General features: G+C 40.2%; 1 protein-coding gene across 1 annotated transcript in view; it reads right to left on the bottom strand.

Moving 5' to 3' along the window:
- ssbp4 (single stranded DNA binding protein 4) overlaps nt 1–13,439 on the bottom strand; it is a 53,718-nt gene extending 40,279 nt beyond the window's left edge. The window contains exons 1-4 of the mRNA XM_057325236.1: nt 13,201–13,439; nt 7,730–7,802; nt 5,273–5,334; nt 1,245–1,329 (exon numbers count right to left, since the gene is read on the bottom strand). Coding sequence (XP_057181219.1) covers nt 1,245–1,329; nt 5,273–5,334; nt 7,730–7,802; nt 13,201–13,256 — 276 coding nt within the window. The 5' untranslated portion in view covers nt 13,257–13,439. The remainder of the gene's footprint in view (nt 1–1,244; nt 1,330–5,272; nt 5,335–7,729; nt 7,803–13,200) is intronic.
- Nucleotides 13,440–15,484: the final 2,045 nt, after the last annotated feature.

Genomic DNA, 15,484 nt, shown 5'->3' with positions numbered 1-15,484 from the left:
AGGTCAGGGGAAACTGGTCATTAATCCTCAGACTAGAACTCGGGGGCAGGACATCAGAGCTTTTCGACCTTGCCCCAAGTCCCTGAGGTCCAGTAGCAAAGCCTGGAGGCTGAGCCCGAGTTAACTCAGAAAAGGCCACCAAGCATTTCAAACAGTCAATCTGGGCACAAAACAATCGTGTCAACTCCGAGCACGGGTGGTCAATCACATGGGGGGGTCGTCAGAACATTCAATTCAGGAATCCCAGGTGTCCACTGGGTGTTAGAAATGATTAGGCATATAGATTAATTGAACACACGTCAGACTTAATTAAGCCATGGCGTTTAATTAACCATGTAATTAATCTTATAGAGCCCCTACGCACGTGCTAAGCCAACACAAGCGATCCGATTGGTTGAAACTTCGGCAGGCGGCTGACATGGACTTATAACTGTTCTTCACTAGCAAGTCTGGCAAATTAAATGTCTGAAGCAGGAATGGAAGCATAATCCATGACTCAAAGCCCTAGATTTGGCCCAGGTGAGGCACTAAACTGTTCAAAGGTAAATCACGGTTACTTTAATATAGCGTTTGACACATTATCCTCCTCCAGAGTCCATTCAAAAAGGTTTTAACACTACTAATGTGGCGGGTAAAAGATATTTGCACAATTTATATTTGACGCTAAATTTCTGCCAAGGAAAACACGCAGAGTGAGAAAAAGGTCCCAGTGAGCTCCGCGAACTGTAGATACCCAGGCGCTAGCACTCAAAGCCCTTCACGACCGAGCCCAAGGGTTGAGCAAGGGTCAATGTTTGTGGTCACATTAACATGGTCATTTGCAGTTGGAAAGCTGCATCAACAAAGAGCAACCCTTTTCGCTGGAGCTCAGTGGCTGTTTACACATGCTACTCCGGCTTTCCATTACTAACTCTGGTGGACACAAAGGTCTTCTACAGATGAAGGGGTAAAAAGGGTCAGGGTGCAGCCCTCCAAGGGTGACCCTAGTTGGCCTGGCCTACTCTTATTATGGCACGGTAGCCTCAAGAAGCGGGACAGAATTTTATTAGAACCATAACAAAACAGACACCAGATAATCTTAGTATGTTAACAATTAAGCTTCCAAGCTTTATGATAAATTGCACACATTACAATGTAGAAGGGCAGCTAACTGTAACCTGATGATAAACCTGGTCAACCTGGTCACCAAGACTAGAAGTTCACGTTCAATCCAACCGCACTCTAAGGATAAAAAAGGAACTCACATAGTCGTGGAAAGCTTTGGCCTCGCTGGAATGTTCACATGTCTCCCGTCGATCCGGAGCAGCACAGTACAGATCCCAGAATACACTGCAAAATAAAGCAGAATAAACACAAGACACCAAGTAGAACTCGACAACTCACAACTGGGTCACTGGAGTCATAACCCCTAGACAGCTTCCCGCTTTATGAGGTGCGACCTGCAAGTGGCTAATCAATTAGGCTTGATATTTGTTAATTAAGAAAATACGGTCCTTGAGGGCTGCTGGGGGGGAGAAGATTTCACTTCAAATAGTCCCTTAATTACTTTATTGAAAATAAGTACCTGTTAAACAGGTCGGCATTAAACCGCTCTCACTCTTTAGATATTGATTTAATGGAAGCTTCTTAAAGCTGCTGAACCAGGGCTTGGGAAAACGCACGCGAGTTGTTCCATCTTCCGAGGCAGCACTTTTTACTGCGGTGCGTTCTTTTCGCTGAGGTGACAAAATTAGACTTCTGTTCTGAATGTGGGGAAAAAGCTTACGTTTGATGTGACAGATTGCATAAAGGACAAAACAGGCCGCTCGCGGCGAAATCACAGGTCAATGAGGCTAATCAGTTTCATATATCTTGCCGCGCGGTGTGGAAACCGTTTGACGGATTTGTGTTCATGAGCATAACATAGAGTATAGCTTATGGCAGCGTTCATAAATCACTCAGTGTTTATGGACAGAATATGAGAGCTAGGTTAAACAACGTTGAGCTCATCAGATTAAAAAGTACAGAAGTGCAGCAAAAAATCAAAGGGATGATTTTTAAGTATTTCGATTTCAGGATCTGACGCTCTGGGCCACTTCACTAAGGTTTCCAGTTTAAGGAAGTGTCACTTTACCTATAAGACTGATGATACATCATCACTACATATATTTATTTGTTGGTATGCCTTGAAGGGATAGTTCTCCCAAAAAGAAAATTCTGTCATCATTTACTCACCCTCTTGTCATTTCAAACCTGCATGACTTTCTTTCTTCTGCAGAACACAAAAGAAGATATTTGTATGGACACAAAACCAATGCAAGTTAATGGGTACCACCATTGTTCCGTTACCAACATTCTTCAAAATATCTTCTTTTGTGTTCTGTAGAATAAAGAAAGTCCTACAGGTGTGTAATAGACATCATATAAAGTAGGCAAAAAATTATAATGATGGCGTTGTATGAATTAGTTACATTTTCCAGCACTTTCTTTGAAAGTGAATGCTGTTCAAACGAAATGCATTATGTTTTTTATTGTGTGGCCTCAAAACATTAACAGGGCAGGTAATGGCATTTAAAAAATATTTAGTTTGCAGTTTGACTGATAAAAAGAAAGCAAAGGTGATACACCTGCAACAATGCTGAAGATGATTTAGTCTCCATAAAAGCTTCGGAAAAAGAGAGGAAGAGAAAAACAGACATAAAAGCCAAAGAATGAACCCACAGACATGATGTCCTACAAGAGCCACAGACAGCCAAGTAAATGAGCGCTCAGCAGGAGGCACTATACATTAACACCTCACATTCTACAGAAGCCATAAACCATGCAGGAAACAAATAAAACAGGTAAAGAAAGAGGGGGAAAGTAAGAAAGGCACTTTGACAGGGGAACGTCATGGCTGTTCTGCGCCCCTCAGTCACTTCACAATAAAGCCGGGCGGAATTATCATATCTATCAGCTGCCGTTAAAGAGATTGCAGCTTTGTCGGAGAGCTGCCGGAGGGAGACAGCAGGACCATCTCAAATCCAATCAGGGTGCAGGGGAAATGAAATAAGACGCCAGTTACACTTTGTTACCGAAAGCCGCAACTAGGAATACATCAGGGTTTGGAAGAACGGCGAGCGTGAGGCATGTTTTCTGGAAAAAAAATGGACGGTGGGTCAAGTTGTCACGGGGGACAACTTGACCCTACTATCTTAGAGATTTGCAATTAAAAGTCTAATTGGACGAATGCGTTTTTCCAAAAGTGCTTTTGTGTGAGACATGAGAAAGGTGTGACAACTAGCCCCGGTATTCTTTTAATAGGGATAGTTTACTCACCCTCTTGTCATTTCAAACCTGTATGACTTTCTTTCTTCCGAAAAACACAAAAGAAGATATTTTGAAGAAAGTTGGCAACCGAACAGGACTGGCCCTCATTTACTTCTATTGTATGGACACAAAACCAATGCAAGTGAATGGGGGCCAGTTAACAACATTCTTCAAAATGTCTTCTTTTGTGTTCTATGGAAGAAAGAAATTCATACAGGTTTGAAATGACAAGAGGGGGAGTAAATGAAGACAGGATTTTTATTTTTGGGTGAAATATCGCATATGAACAAATGCAAAGGTTTTTAATGCTTGTGTTCATTTGCGAGTAATGATGTAGTATCATTATTCTTGATTGATTATTCTAGAATACGTTCTCTGCTTACACGGTTGTGCTCAAGTTGAAAGTGTTTTGGAGGTGAACGTTTCTGTTTGGCTTTTCTGTCATCTCCACCAATCACAAAATGTAAAGTCAGCCTGGAGCCGTCAGAAAATAAATTCACGTCGCAAACATTTTTCGCAGCTTAACTTTCGCCTCTCTTCTGCGGCCAAACGCAGACATTGATTACAGGAATCGACGCATAAGATTAATCGCAAACGGTCACCCTTTTTTGTGACCCACACCTGCACCCTATCTAAATCCCCCCCACCCCCTACAACAGATGTGGATGACTGCCCCAAACTTTGCCTCTACCCCTTTGTGCCCCACCCCCGAGACTGGTGCTACCATTCAAACCCTTACAACAGGAAACTGCTTCGGACAGAAGGGAAGAAAATGCAGCGGGGGGGTAGATGGGTAGCGGGGAAGGAGATTTGGCTGTTTAACACAAAGAAGACTGGAATGCAAGGAGTTAATCCTTTAGATGGTTCTTCCGCAAACAAAAGACCATCCTCCAGACAAAGGTTGGTGAGGGGGGTACGCACGAGGGGGAGGGGCTGGCTTTCCCTTACCATCTGGCTCTTTTGTTTGGGGGAGGGGGCGGGACTCTGTGGCCCCTCCGAGTCCCTAAAACCCAGTCACGACCCCCCTTCCCCACGTGCTGTATCTCAAGACAGACGCCCCACCAATAGAGTCAACACCATTGAGGCACTCTCCAAACCCTACAAGACTACCAATAATCTCACAGAGGGGAGCCAGTAATCCAAGATGGAGAATAAGTTGTGTGTGATAAATGAACACGCCGCTCTGTGTGAACCTGATCTATAAGCGGCGATTTGATTTTTGAGGCGGCGGCCAAGAACGGAACGTAAAAATAAGCCTGGCATTTACAAGAAGCGGTTGGACGTGCATTTCCATTAGCAAAATGGAAATAACGGAAACCCAAAAATCTACTTTGTGAGTTCAGAGAGACTCCAATGGTCCTTAGTCAGGATACTGGAGCCAAATGAAAACAAGCTTGTGAAGGACAGATGTGCAGTCTGTTCACAGGTTGTGCTGCTGTGGACCTTGGTGTCAATCTTTTGGAAAAATGTAAGTCAGTATCAGTAGATGGAAATCTTAAAAACATAGGGTGTGAATGTAGGAGGTGATCTAGGTTCCTAAAGCAGTACAACCTATTTGACCTAATGTATATGATCCCTAAGACTTATTTACATTTCAATCAAATTTAAGGAATATAACAAGACCTAAGGTCCTCAAAGCGACCCACGATTTAAATTTCTAAAACTGTCCAAATCGTAGAGGCAATAAATCAGCCATCAGTGAGCATCAAATTAATGTATCTTATTTATCTTGTCGCCAAAACCATACAGTCTACACTAGGTTTTATTTAAACTTCCTGAAATCTGGTTTTGGAGCAAAGCATCAGAGGTCTGATTTACGCAAGAAACGCGTGGAAACACACACATGTATCTGCAATACGTAGACGCTCAGCTTCCAAGAGTAATGGACCTTCTTTTGTGTAATCTCCTCTCCCGTTGCTAACGGCTAGCACAGACGCACCATCAGAGAGCGTTAGAGGTGTTGAGTTACAGGATCAATACCTACCACCACCATGAGTGCAGGAATCCAGGAGGCTCTCCTAATGTGATATTCTTCTCCCATCGGATCTAAGAAGGAAGAAACAGAACAGAAGAGAAAGAGGGAGGTCATAAGCATACGTCAGAAGGTTTAAAAGCCAATTGCAAATAATAAAACATCTAGATTATCTCAATTCAGCAGCACAATGGCGAGCTCTATCCGGCTAAGGAATGAGCCAAAAATATGTAGTTGATAAAAATCTGAAAATCAACTAAAATTGACGAACATAACAATTTTGTTGTGGAAAATTAGTCGCCCATCCTTAATCTCTCAGTCATGGCTGAGAAGAACAAATATTTTACAAGCTGACATCCACACCCAGCCTAATACACCTCCCTGTAATGCACTATTTCAAGTATTAATGGTTATTGTGTGCACCAAATTGGGTCTCCTTCACTTCACATCTTCTGTAATAGATACTACTTTTCCAAACAGATGCATTGATTTTACAACATCTCCTGTCCACAACTACGCACCCAAAAAGCTGATGCGCATTATTGCGGCTCTGTCTGATGAAAGGAACTGATTACCAGTTATTTAAAACGTGCATGTATGTGTGTGTGTTTGTGCTGATCATTGCAAAGCTGGTCGCCCCTTGAGGTCCAAGGTGTAAGTAGAGGGAGTTTCAGTAGTAATTGTGAGGTGGCAAAGGGAACAAGAAGGTGACTGCTCCCTCATTAAGCTCCAATGCACAGGTGCGTCTTCCTGCTGCGTACCTGCCTGGGCCGAAAGATCTCCCCTGTGGCGTACAAGTGTGCCTGCACTAAGGTCTCCAGATCTTATAAGTGTTCGCCTAATTGAATAGCAACGGCGGTAATGACGACGGTCACGATGGCGTCCCGCCTCCCTTACAAAAACATGGAAACGTTGGTAAACACGACCATCTGTTGATTTGTTGACTTTTTAATATTTGCTTACAGAGCGCAGCCTAATTTTGCACGCATAGACACACGAGTCATTCGAGTTGCCAACCTGGCAAATTTGGGCAAATCCAGGGATTATGCCACTGGGTTAAACTTGGACTGAAACCAATATTTTGGTTTCCGCAAGATGCTCAAAAAATGCCTCAAAATCATGTGGGAAATGCAAACTTTGAACAAAAGCTAATTTGATTAGACAGCCCTTACACTACATTTACAAGTAGACAAGATGTTAAGCCATGATCATGTGATGTTTTTACAAAAACACATTTCATATTTGTTGAGTTTGTTTAATATAAAAAGTGTTAAGTAAGACAATTATATTTTATAATACAAAATTCCATGCACTGACAAAAACATTTTAATGAATCACACACACATCAACACTTAAACTAATCATCAAAACTCTAAATAACAAAAAAAAAGTTTGTGTGATACCCGCACAAACAAACGCAGTAATTATCAGTAGGCCATGACAAATCCCAAAAGATAGATGATAACATTTTTAAAAACATTTTCAGACAATCCCAGATAATGTCAAACAATTACATGTACACAAATCCCAGCTTTATAACCGCAAAAACATGTTTTACTTGTAAAAAGTGGTTTGTTTTTCAAATTCATGCAAATAATTTAACCCCACCACCTCACACTAGAGGAAAAACTGAAATATGTCTGGCAGGTTTTACCCACAATTCCTTAAGACACTTTGTGAATTAGTCTAACACTATCCGTGAAAGTCTAAAACAGAATTGATATAACAATTTTAGCCAATCGCAACATATACCCAATTACATGTTTTCCCTGTGGGTGGGGCTAACTAGCTCGACACAACCAAATAAAAAACAAAATGGTCAAAAATTTTTGTTTTGGTCTTAGATTAACACAGAAAAGACTTCTAATTGACATAAGCAAAGACAAATCTTCAAAACGCTACTTCTACTCAATACATTGATGCATAAGATAACAAAGCACAACACTTCCTATCATCAAAACAAATGAATCCAAGTTTTTCATTAGCTTTGTATAGGAGCACTAGAGTAAATTCAAGAGTATTTCACAAACCAACTGCCCCTTTTAACACATAGGCCAAGATTTTAACATGCAGTTGAGTTTAAGAGCAGTTCTGAAACAAGTGGAGGCATCACCTCCACTCCAAACATGTAGTGTGTCCTCATGCGCTATATGATGTTCATATAGTGAGACCATTGGTGTGAACTACAGCAGAGGCTCCACTGTTCAATGGCCGAAGTGCCTAAAATCCACTTAAATCACTTAAATCATGAACACTAAGGCTTCAGCCCTGACAGATTTAAAGAGCCAGAATATAAAGTGACTGCGAGAACCGAGCTAATACTGTAGCAGTACCGTTTTCCTTTATTGATCAAGACCGACTACTGGTCGACATACAATGCTACAGTATGCTGTAGGTAGTAGCTTATAGTACAGAGACTCTGTCTCATGCAACTGTTTTCTCGTGGTTAAAGATAAAGAAAACACTCACCTCTGACAGGAAGGTCTGTGCCGATTTCTGTGCGCCAACGTGCAGCAAGTACTCATACACATATAAAGCTAACCTGCAATACAAAAGAGAAAGGACACACCTTAAATTATCAACTTCAGGGTTGTTTCTCCTTTATAATTGACAATCAAGTTAGTCACATGTTCATGGGAAAATAAAGCTGTTCCACAGCTTCTTCCGTTATAAAGAGAAATTAAAATATATAACGTTGATCAGCTCTGAACACTTGTGAGGTTTCAACCGTGGAAACGTCCAAAGGAACAACACTTGAAACAGGACTTTCAATTGGAAAATCATGAAATCATCAGCTAACTTTTTTTTACCAGGACCCAGGTGTATGACATCATACAAACATGGCGGCTCTGGGAGATGTACACAGTTGATGATAAGCATTCACTTTTTAACAAATAAAATCCCTCAATTTATACCCTGTTGACATATGCTGGTTTGGTATGTTTTGATGCTGGTTTGTGCTGGTTTAAGATGGTCATGTGCTGATCCTTAGCTGGTTTAAGCTGGTCAAACCAGCATCAAAAAATACCCAACCCAGCATATGCTGGTTTTTTCAACAGTGTACTTAATAATAAAACCTTTTGCATAAGCATGAGTGTAAAACAACTTATCGTAAACTATCCACAAATTATTGTAATTACTTATAAACATAAATGAGAGTAAATTCTAATTATTCTGTTAAACTTTTTACACCAGCAAAACAAATGCTAGCTTTGCTTAGCATTGTTTATCTGCTACAAATTGGTTGCTTGGAGCCTTTTTTCAATTGTTGACAATGAAAAACTGTAAAGCTAACAATTAGTTTTCTTTAAACATCTTCCAAACATCACACAATGAAACACTTTATGGCTGCAAGTCTAAAATATCAAGGAATATCTTATCTTACATCTGACTTTGAACAGAGCATAATTTCAAAAGTGGCCAATATTTTTGGCTCAATAAAATGTTTTGTTACTCTTGTCATTTACAATAGCTTAAATCTTCTCAAATTTAGCTGAAAATACAACAAGTAGCCTTTATCAAAAATGAAAAAGAAAACATCTGTCATTATCTGCTCTCCACCATCATATAGAGAGCGTATCCAAAAGAACAGCTTCCAGCTACCAAAATACCACGAAGAACTTTGAAGGACTCTTATTGCCTCAAATGTCGAAATTATTTCCAAGCGTTTCATCAGACATACCCATTTTAGGAGCTACCCTCAAGTATATACAGCTGTCAACAAAGTCCTTTTGTGAAATGTGAGGGAAAGTCTTCAGAATTTTACTTTCAATTTAATTACCACCATTTACACATGTGGAAAAATGGAAAATTCATCAGCTCAAATATCTTGTTCAATTCACGTCACACTTTGCTCAAGAACATGGAACGTTAGCCCAGGTTCTTCCAGCGGAGCGATGTAAACCCATCGTGATGCGATGAGTTCATGAACACTCGTGTCCATCAACCTGGCATGTTGCGGCTGACACGGTCACCTCAAAAGACCACGAACGCCCAACCTTCAAATCATTCACCAACCTCGCCGAAGGTCTGGGCTCAGCGACCGCTCGCAACAGCCGCAGGGTAGGTGGTACGTTGTAAAAAACTTGACATCTTGACGGAATTATGTACCCGGCGGACAAGCCGAGTTATAGGAGTCCGGCTGGGTGTTGAGATGGATCAAACGGACGTTCCCATGAGTGGCAGGATGGAACTCTGAATAATCCAAGAAGGTTTTGCAGTTTTATGATGGGTTCCTGCTCGTGGTGGCATGATGCATTATTGAGGAGGACTTCATCAGGGAACACCTTTCTGTCAGAGAAACACATCGGGATTTCGACTAACAGCAAGCTAGCAACAAGCAGAATGGCTCAACGTGTGTTTGGCTAATCCATATGCAACAACAGTGAACCTATTGACTTATTATTTAGATTAATCACTCTGCAAGACAAGTTGAGGGCTACCGTTTTCACGCCCCGACTTCTGAGAGGGATAATTGAGATGTGTGGACGGCTGATGATGGACAGAAATATCTGACGAGGTTCTGCTTTTGCTCCTCCATTCAGCCGTATCTGCGTGTCTGTGTGTTCCCATAATGACAAGCTCTCCCAACTTAACCTGAGAACACATCTTGACATCTATAGCCCGAGGCTCGCAGTCAAGACTGCGTTTATACATAAAAGAGCCTGAGCCAAGTTTAGCTAGCTGAAGCGCACACGGTTAACAAACGAACTTTGCCGTCTCGATTTCAATAATTTAGCTGCGGGGTGTGGCGTGAAGATGTGGGGGGACCTAAACTAAAGACTGAAGGTGGGCGAAATTTATAATTGAATGTTTTGAGCAGTTGTAAAGATAGCCGTCATAGATAAACATTAAGTGTCATCTGATATTCAGGGATGAAAATTGTTTAACTATTTTTTGCTATATGTGGCGGTATGAAAAGCCACACACTTAAGCTTTAACACAAACACAAACAATAACAAAACAAACAAACATCCCAGATACATAAAAACGTTGACTTATAGACCACTTTGTAAGTTGTAAACACTGGTCCAGAAGCACTTCTGGTTTCATATTTTATTTTATTTAAATCTTACCAATATAATTACATATTAAAGATATTTTTGGAATTGGATAAACACGTTCTGTTGGGTTTTTTGGGGTCAAATGTAATGTGTATTGTAAAAAAACTGAAACAGGAAGTTCTTCTGGAGCAGCACTGAAGCAGCGTTGTTTACATCTTCTGAAGTGATCTATACGTAATTCTGTGAAACTTTTTCAGAGGACGCATATGAAGTAACGGGTGACGAAATAAATAAATATTACGACTGCATCCACAGTAAAACATACAACCTGACTGATAACTTGCTTGTGAAATAGCTGATTAAATACTCTGACAAACAGTTTGCAAACCGAGCACAAGTGGTCGGATCACTCCATTAACATCGTGAAACGTGTTGTCATAATATTGTCGGTGAAGTGATCCGCATAGCATGCCTTCACATCCCTATACTTTCATAAAAAACAGCTAATCTTCCATTCATAAAAACACCATAAAATGGGGCTGTCTTGAATAAAAAATGTTGATACTCTTTCACTAAGCAATCCATCTCAATTATTCTGATGAAAGATGAGCGAGCACTCTTTTACAAAAATTCCCAAACACGCGTGCATAAAAACAGACATTTCCGTGTTACAACTGAGAGAAATCATTAAACGTGGCCCTAAATAATTAGAGAGAACATCTCTCTTCAAAGTCAACTTGAACAGCCATACATCCAGCGATCCACGACGGGAAATTAATTTATTCTCATCCGTATCTGAGAGCAACGTTTATCCAAAACATTGCAAATCAGACGCTCTTCATGAGAACAACCTCCCGATTCTATGAGCATGCTTGATTCCCTTTATATGTAGCTGAAAACACCTCTATGGAGGAACCATCTGGTTGAAATCAAAACCATGCATTCAGACCTACTTCTCTGCCTCTTAGACACACCAATAAACTCAGGAAAGCCGTGGAAGCGTTCAAGATGTTGGAGAAAACAGGAGATCAGAATCTGTTTTGATTCATTTCCACTTTAGACATACACAGCATACGATTTCAGATTTCTCGGTGCATTTCATTTGTTGAATTAGATTGAACCTGTGGAGCTTGCGATTTTACATCTATTTAATCAATCAAAGTCAACAATGCTGAAACAAACCTGACGTGTCTAATCAACTTGTCAATATCACCAACTTTGGAACGTGGCATTACAGCAAACGTGTTGTTGGCAATCCAAGGACGCCAATGAATGACATATAACCAGATCAGCCCAAACCCAAACTTAAGTCAACTGTAAAATCATTTCCTCAGTTCCATCAGCTCAACTGGTGCCGAAGAATTTTGATAACCTCCCGAAGCAACGACGGCACAAAGTCTGTGTGGTCACAACACATCACCTTTTATACAACACGTGAAACAGCAAACTGCAGTGTTAATGTGACGCCCGTGGCACCTTCACTAGAAGAGCTGTCAACATTCACAGTATATTCGTAAAAACAACCTACATGACGCAAACACTACTGTACTCATCAAGACCATAAATCCCATTAAAAAAAAGAAATAGATTATTGTGAATGCAAGTTGGAAGGAAGCAAACCCACATGACTGTGTTCAGAGAATATGTAAACTTTGGAGAAGAGATGCTTGGCATTTAGTCATTGCTATCACATATTGCTATATACATTGTTGGCAGTTAAAAATTGATTAAAAAGATCCCAAACTGAAAATCAGAACAGGTTACATAAGATTTTAAAACACAAATGGTTGTGATATTATGAGCATCTCATTACTTGCAAAAGGAAGGAAATCTCTCATGCATTATGTTCTCACACCGACCTTGCAACTCTTTCAGATTTAAATTCAGACAGATTACGCTTTATTACTCAAATATTTCATTTCTAAGCATTTTATCTCTCCACACAGCTGATTATAACCCAAGACTCACACATACTGCAGATTCTCACACAGTAGCATGAGACGAGTGTAATTCGACAGGGATACGATTTCAGATTTATTTAGATTATAGATCACTTTTATTCAATGCTACAGTAATGTATCGTACATTAAAGGATTGCGTTTCTTCAGTATCTATGGCAACAGATGTACACAAGCGTAAAGATCACATGGCGATCTACTATAAAATATCACACTAGAAAGAGGTTGATAGATATTCAGCGTGAAAAAGTATCCAAACTTTCAGCAAGTTTCATGTTGCAGCCGGTATTTTCAGGCACATGGGGAAAAATTGGTCAAAAAAACCCATTAAGGATCACAAAACAGATATAGTTATGATGCAGCGGCACCAGTGTCATTTATACAAATCAAATACAAAACATTTGCTTAAAATGTAATCTCTTCAAAATTGTCGAATGTGTCGCTACATCACATACACGAATTCACACCATGAAACTCAAAAATAACATTAAACCTAGAAAACATACGATCAAACCAACATGATCAGTTACTGAAACATACCCTTAACTTTGATGCATGTTTTAAACCCGCGCTTCAAGAATCGCATATGTGAATTTACCTATTCGACGCCCACAAAAGTAATATTAACACAACAACCCCTGATTCGGATCCACTTTATCTGATCCGTATCGGTAAGACGCTCTATCGCTACAAAACTAAAACGATGCGAGCACGTAACATCACTCAGAGATCGGACGCACGGGACAGTTCTCGTCTTCACGTGCGCACCCAAACTTGAATAAAAGCAGGATACCGTGTGGAACAAAATAACGAAAGTGTCGCAAGCAGCACTAAAGTTAAGAAGATGCACCGGCGATCCTCACTCCAGCGCGCAAGTGCGCACTAAAAACACCTTCAAACAATAGTGCGCGCAGTTTACAAAGTTGCGAGTCGCTAATAAGCAACGCAAAAGTATTTAAAACGCACGAAATTCACTTACTTTTCTCTCGCTTGACTATCGGAAGGGACGACAGCTCCTTTACCTTTGGCGTACATGCTGGATTCTGTTTTAAGACTTTTACCCCACTCAACACCTGTCAAAGAAAGCAGCCAGGAAAACGCTCTATCTCCATAGCTACCCCCTTTAGTGTTTTCCCTCCCCCCTCCTCTTCTCTCTCCCTTTTTTTACATCTCCAACATTGGCCACAAATCAGGCACAGTTTCTATTGGGGGGACTTGAAACAGGTCGCTGGTGAATTTTTTTTCTCTCGAGCGCTGTTCCGGGAACGCGCTCTCACTCCCTCCGCGCCGGGAGAGGCGGGGGCCTCTTAAAGGGGAACGCACACTCTCTCCGTGTTTACTGGGATATGGAAAACACGCTAACATTGCCTCGGGCCTTCGTGTATGACTTTGAGGTTTTGAAAGGAAGAATTTAGGCTCGTGTTTCAAGGTTGAAAATCTGAGAGGTTGCGTTGGTGCAATGTTTGGGTGCCAGACAAATGAAGGTTTGTTTGTCAATTTAAGACGTAGTTTTGTTTGTCAATATAAGACAATTTAAGATGTAGTTTTATGTATCGATCATCACTTCTATCCTATACCAATTTTGTGGTTGTTGATTTTGAACTGGCTTTGTACGCCGTGCACAAAGAACGCGCAATAATTTAAAGAGCAGGATGCCTTTTCAGGATGGACTGTGTCACTGTCAGCATTAGCCTATTTTCTTATGAATAACAACCTTAAATCTGTTTGCGAGATATATTATCCCACAGGAATGTGTCAATTGTTTCTGGTTTGATGGAGTTGATGGAGACTACTGCTCCTGTCCTGAGATGATCCTCCTAAAAAATGACCTCCAACGTGTGTCTCGGTCCTCTAGAGTTTCAGAAGAAATCTCAACGTCACAAACGGTGCTCAGATTTGCAAAGACACTGAAGACTTGATTCAAAATGTAGAGATTTTAATATGAACTGAAATATTTTTCAAATTCTTCTGCGACCAAGTTATCTAAGCTATGTTATCTACATTAATTTTATAGCTCTAAACTCTTATTGTATGAAAACAAATGTTTCTCATTTCTTTCTGTTTGTATTAGTCTGAGGAATATGACTAATACATTTCTGAAAAAAAGAAAAGAAACATAAATGGGAGCTATCTCCGGGAGCAAAACAACCTTTCTTCCTTCAGTACAGCACAGTGTACTATAATGATTTTGCATTCAGGGCCATTGGCTCAAATTTCATCCTTTCGTCATTCAACCCTGTGTTTATATGATGTCTGTAAACAGAAAACACAATGTCCGGTGGCAAATATGCTACTACCTACTCAGACAAAATACTTTCCAGATGTACTGTACACTTGTATATATCTTTTAGGACTTTTCTCTTACTATTCGTGACTGTGTGTATATCAGATCTGCTCTGATACGGGGATGAAAAGCAACCGTGGGTAAACCTCAAACCATCAGATTTATGCGGACGAACTGTTACGTAGTTCAGCTTTAAGTAGCCAGGCTATGTATCATCTTAAGAATTGGCTCTGGGACTCATAATAAAGCTTTATGGTTTCGGGAGGAGTCAAAATTGTTCTTTGAAGCCTTGTACTCCTTGCATATTGGAACAATTGCATATTGTATATTTAAGAGAACATGCAGTGATTTTTTAAAAATACGCAGTGTCATTTGCAATAAAGTGACCAAATGTACTGAAGAATAAAATGCATCATTGCAAAGTTTTTCTTCTCTCATCTTTGCTTCATTTAATCAGATTTACAGTTTGCTAAAGCCGCCTGCTTGCGGTATTGACATCAGTGGTTGAAGCGAAACATAAAGTGTGATTTTATGCTGTCTGTCTGTAGTGTTTAGTGTCCGTGGTAGCCAATATTTCAACTGGCTATTATGCAGTCAATATTTAAATATGAAACTAAATGGAAGGATCGTAAGTCTCGATTTCCATTGAACTTGAAAACTATTTGGCTAAATTTGGGCGTAATGGTAACACTTGCAGACTATGCAATGATGGTATCAACCCAATTCAGAGAGCATTGTTTTCATTGGGCAAAAATGAAAATAATTCGTCACTATTATTTAAAGTAGAGATGCACCGATATGTCGAGCAATAATCGGTATTGGTCGATAAAAGCAGTTTTTTACATTATCAGCTATCGGCTGATAGTTTAAAAACAACCGTTATCAGGGCTGACATATCCTGCCAATCAAAAGAGGACAGGAAAATACAACGAATTTATGCTCTGTAGAATGTAGAAAATGTTAAGAAACATCACTAGTT

The sequence above is a fragment of the Triplophysa rosa genome, linkage group LG25, assembly GCF_024868665.1.
Source record: "Triplophysa rosa linkage group LG25, Trosa_1v2, whole genome shotgun sequence".
Classification (NCBI taxonomy): Eukaryota; Metazoa; Chordata; class Actinopteri; order Cypriniformes; family Nemacheilidae; genus Triplophysa; species Triplophysa rosa.
Note: the sequence above shows the minus strand (reverse complement) of the source record. Positions and strands in the feature narration are given on the sequence as shown.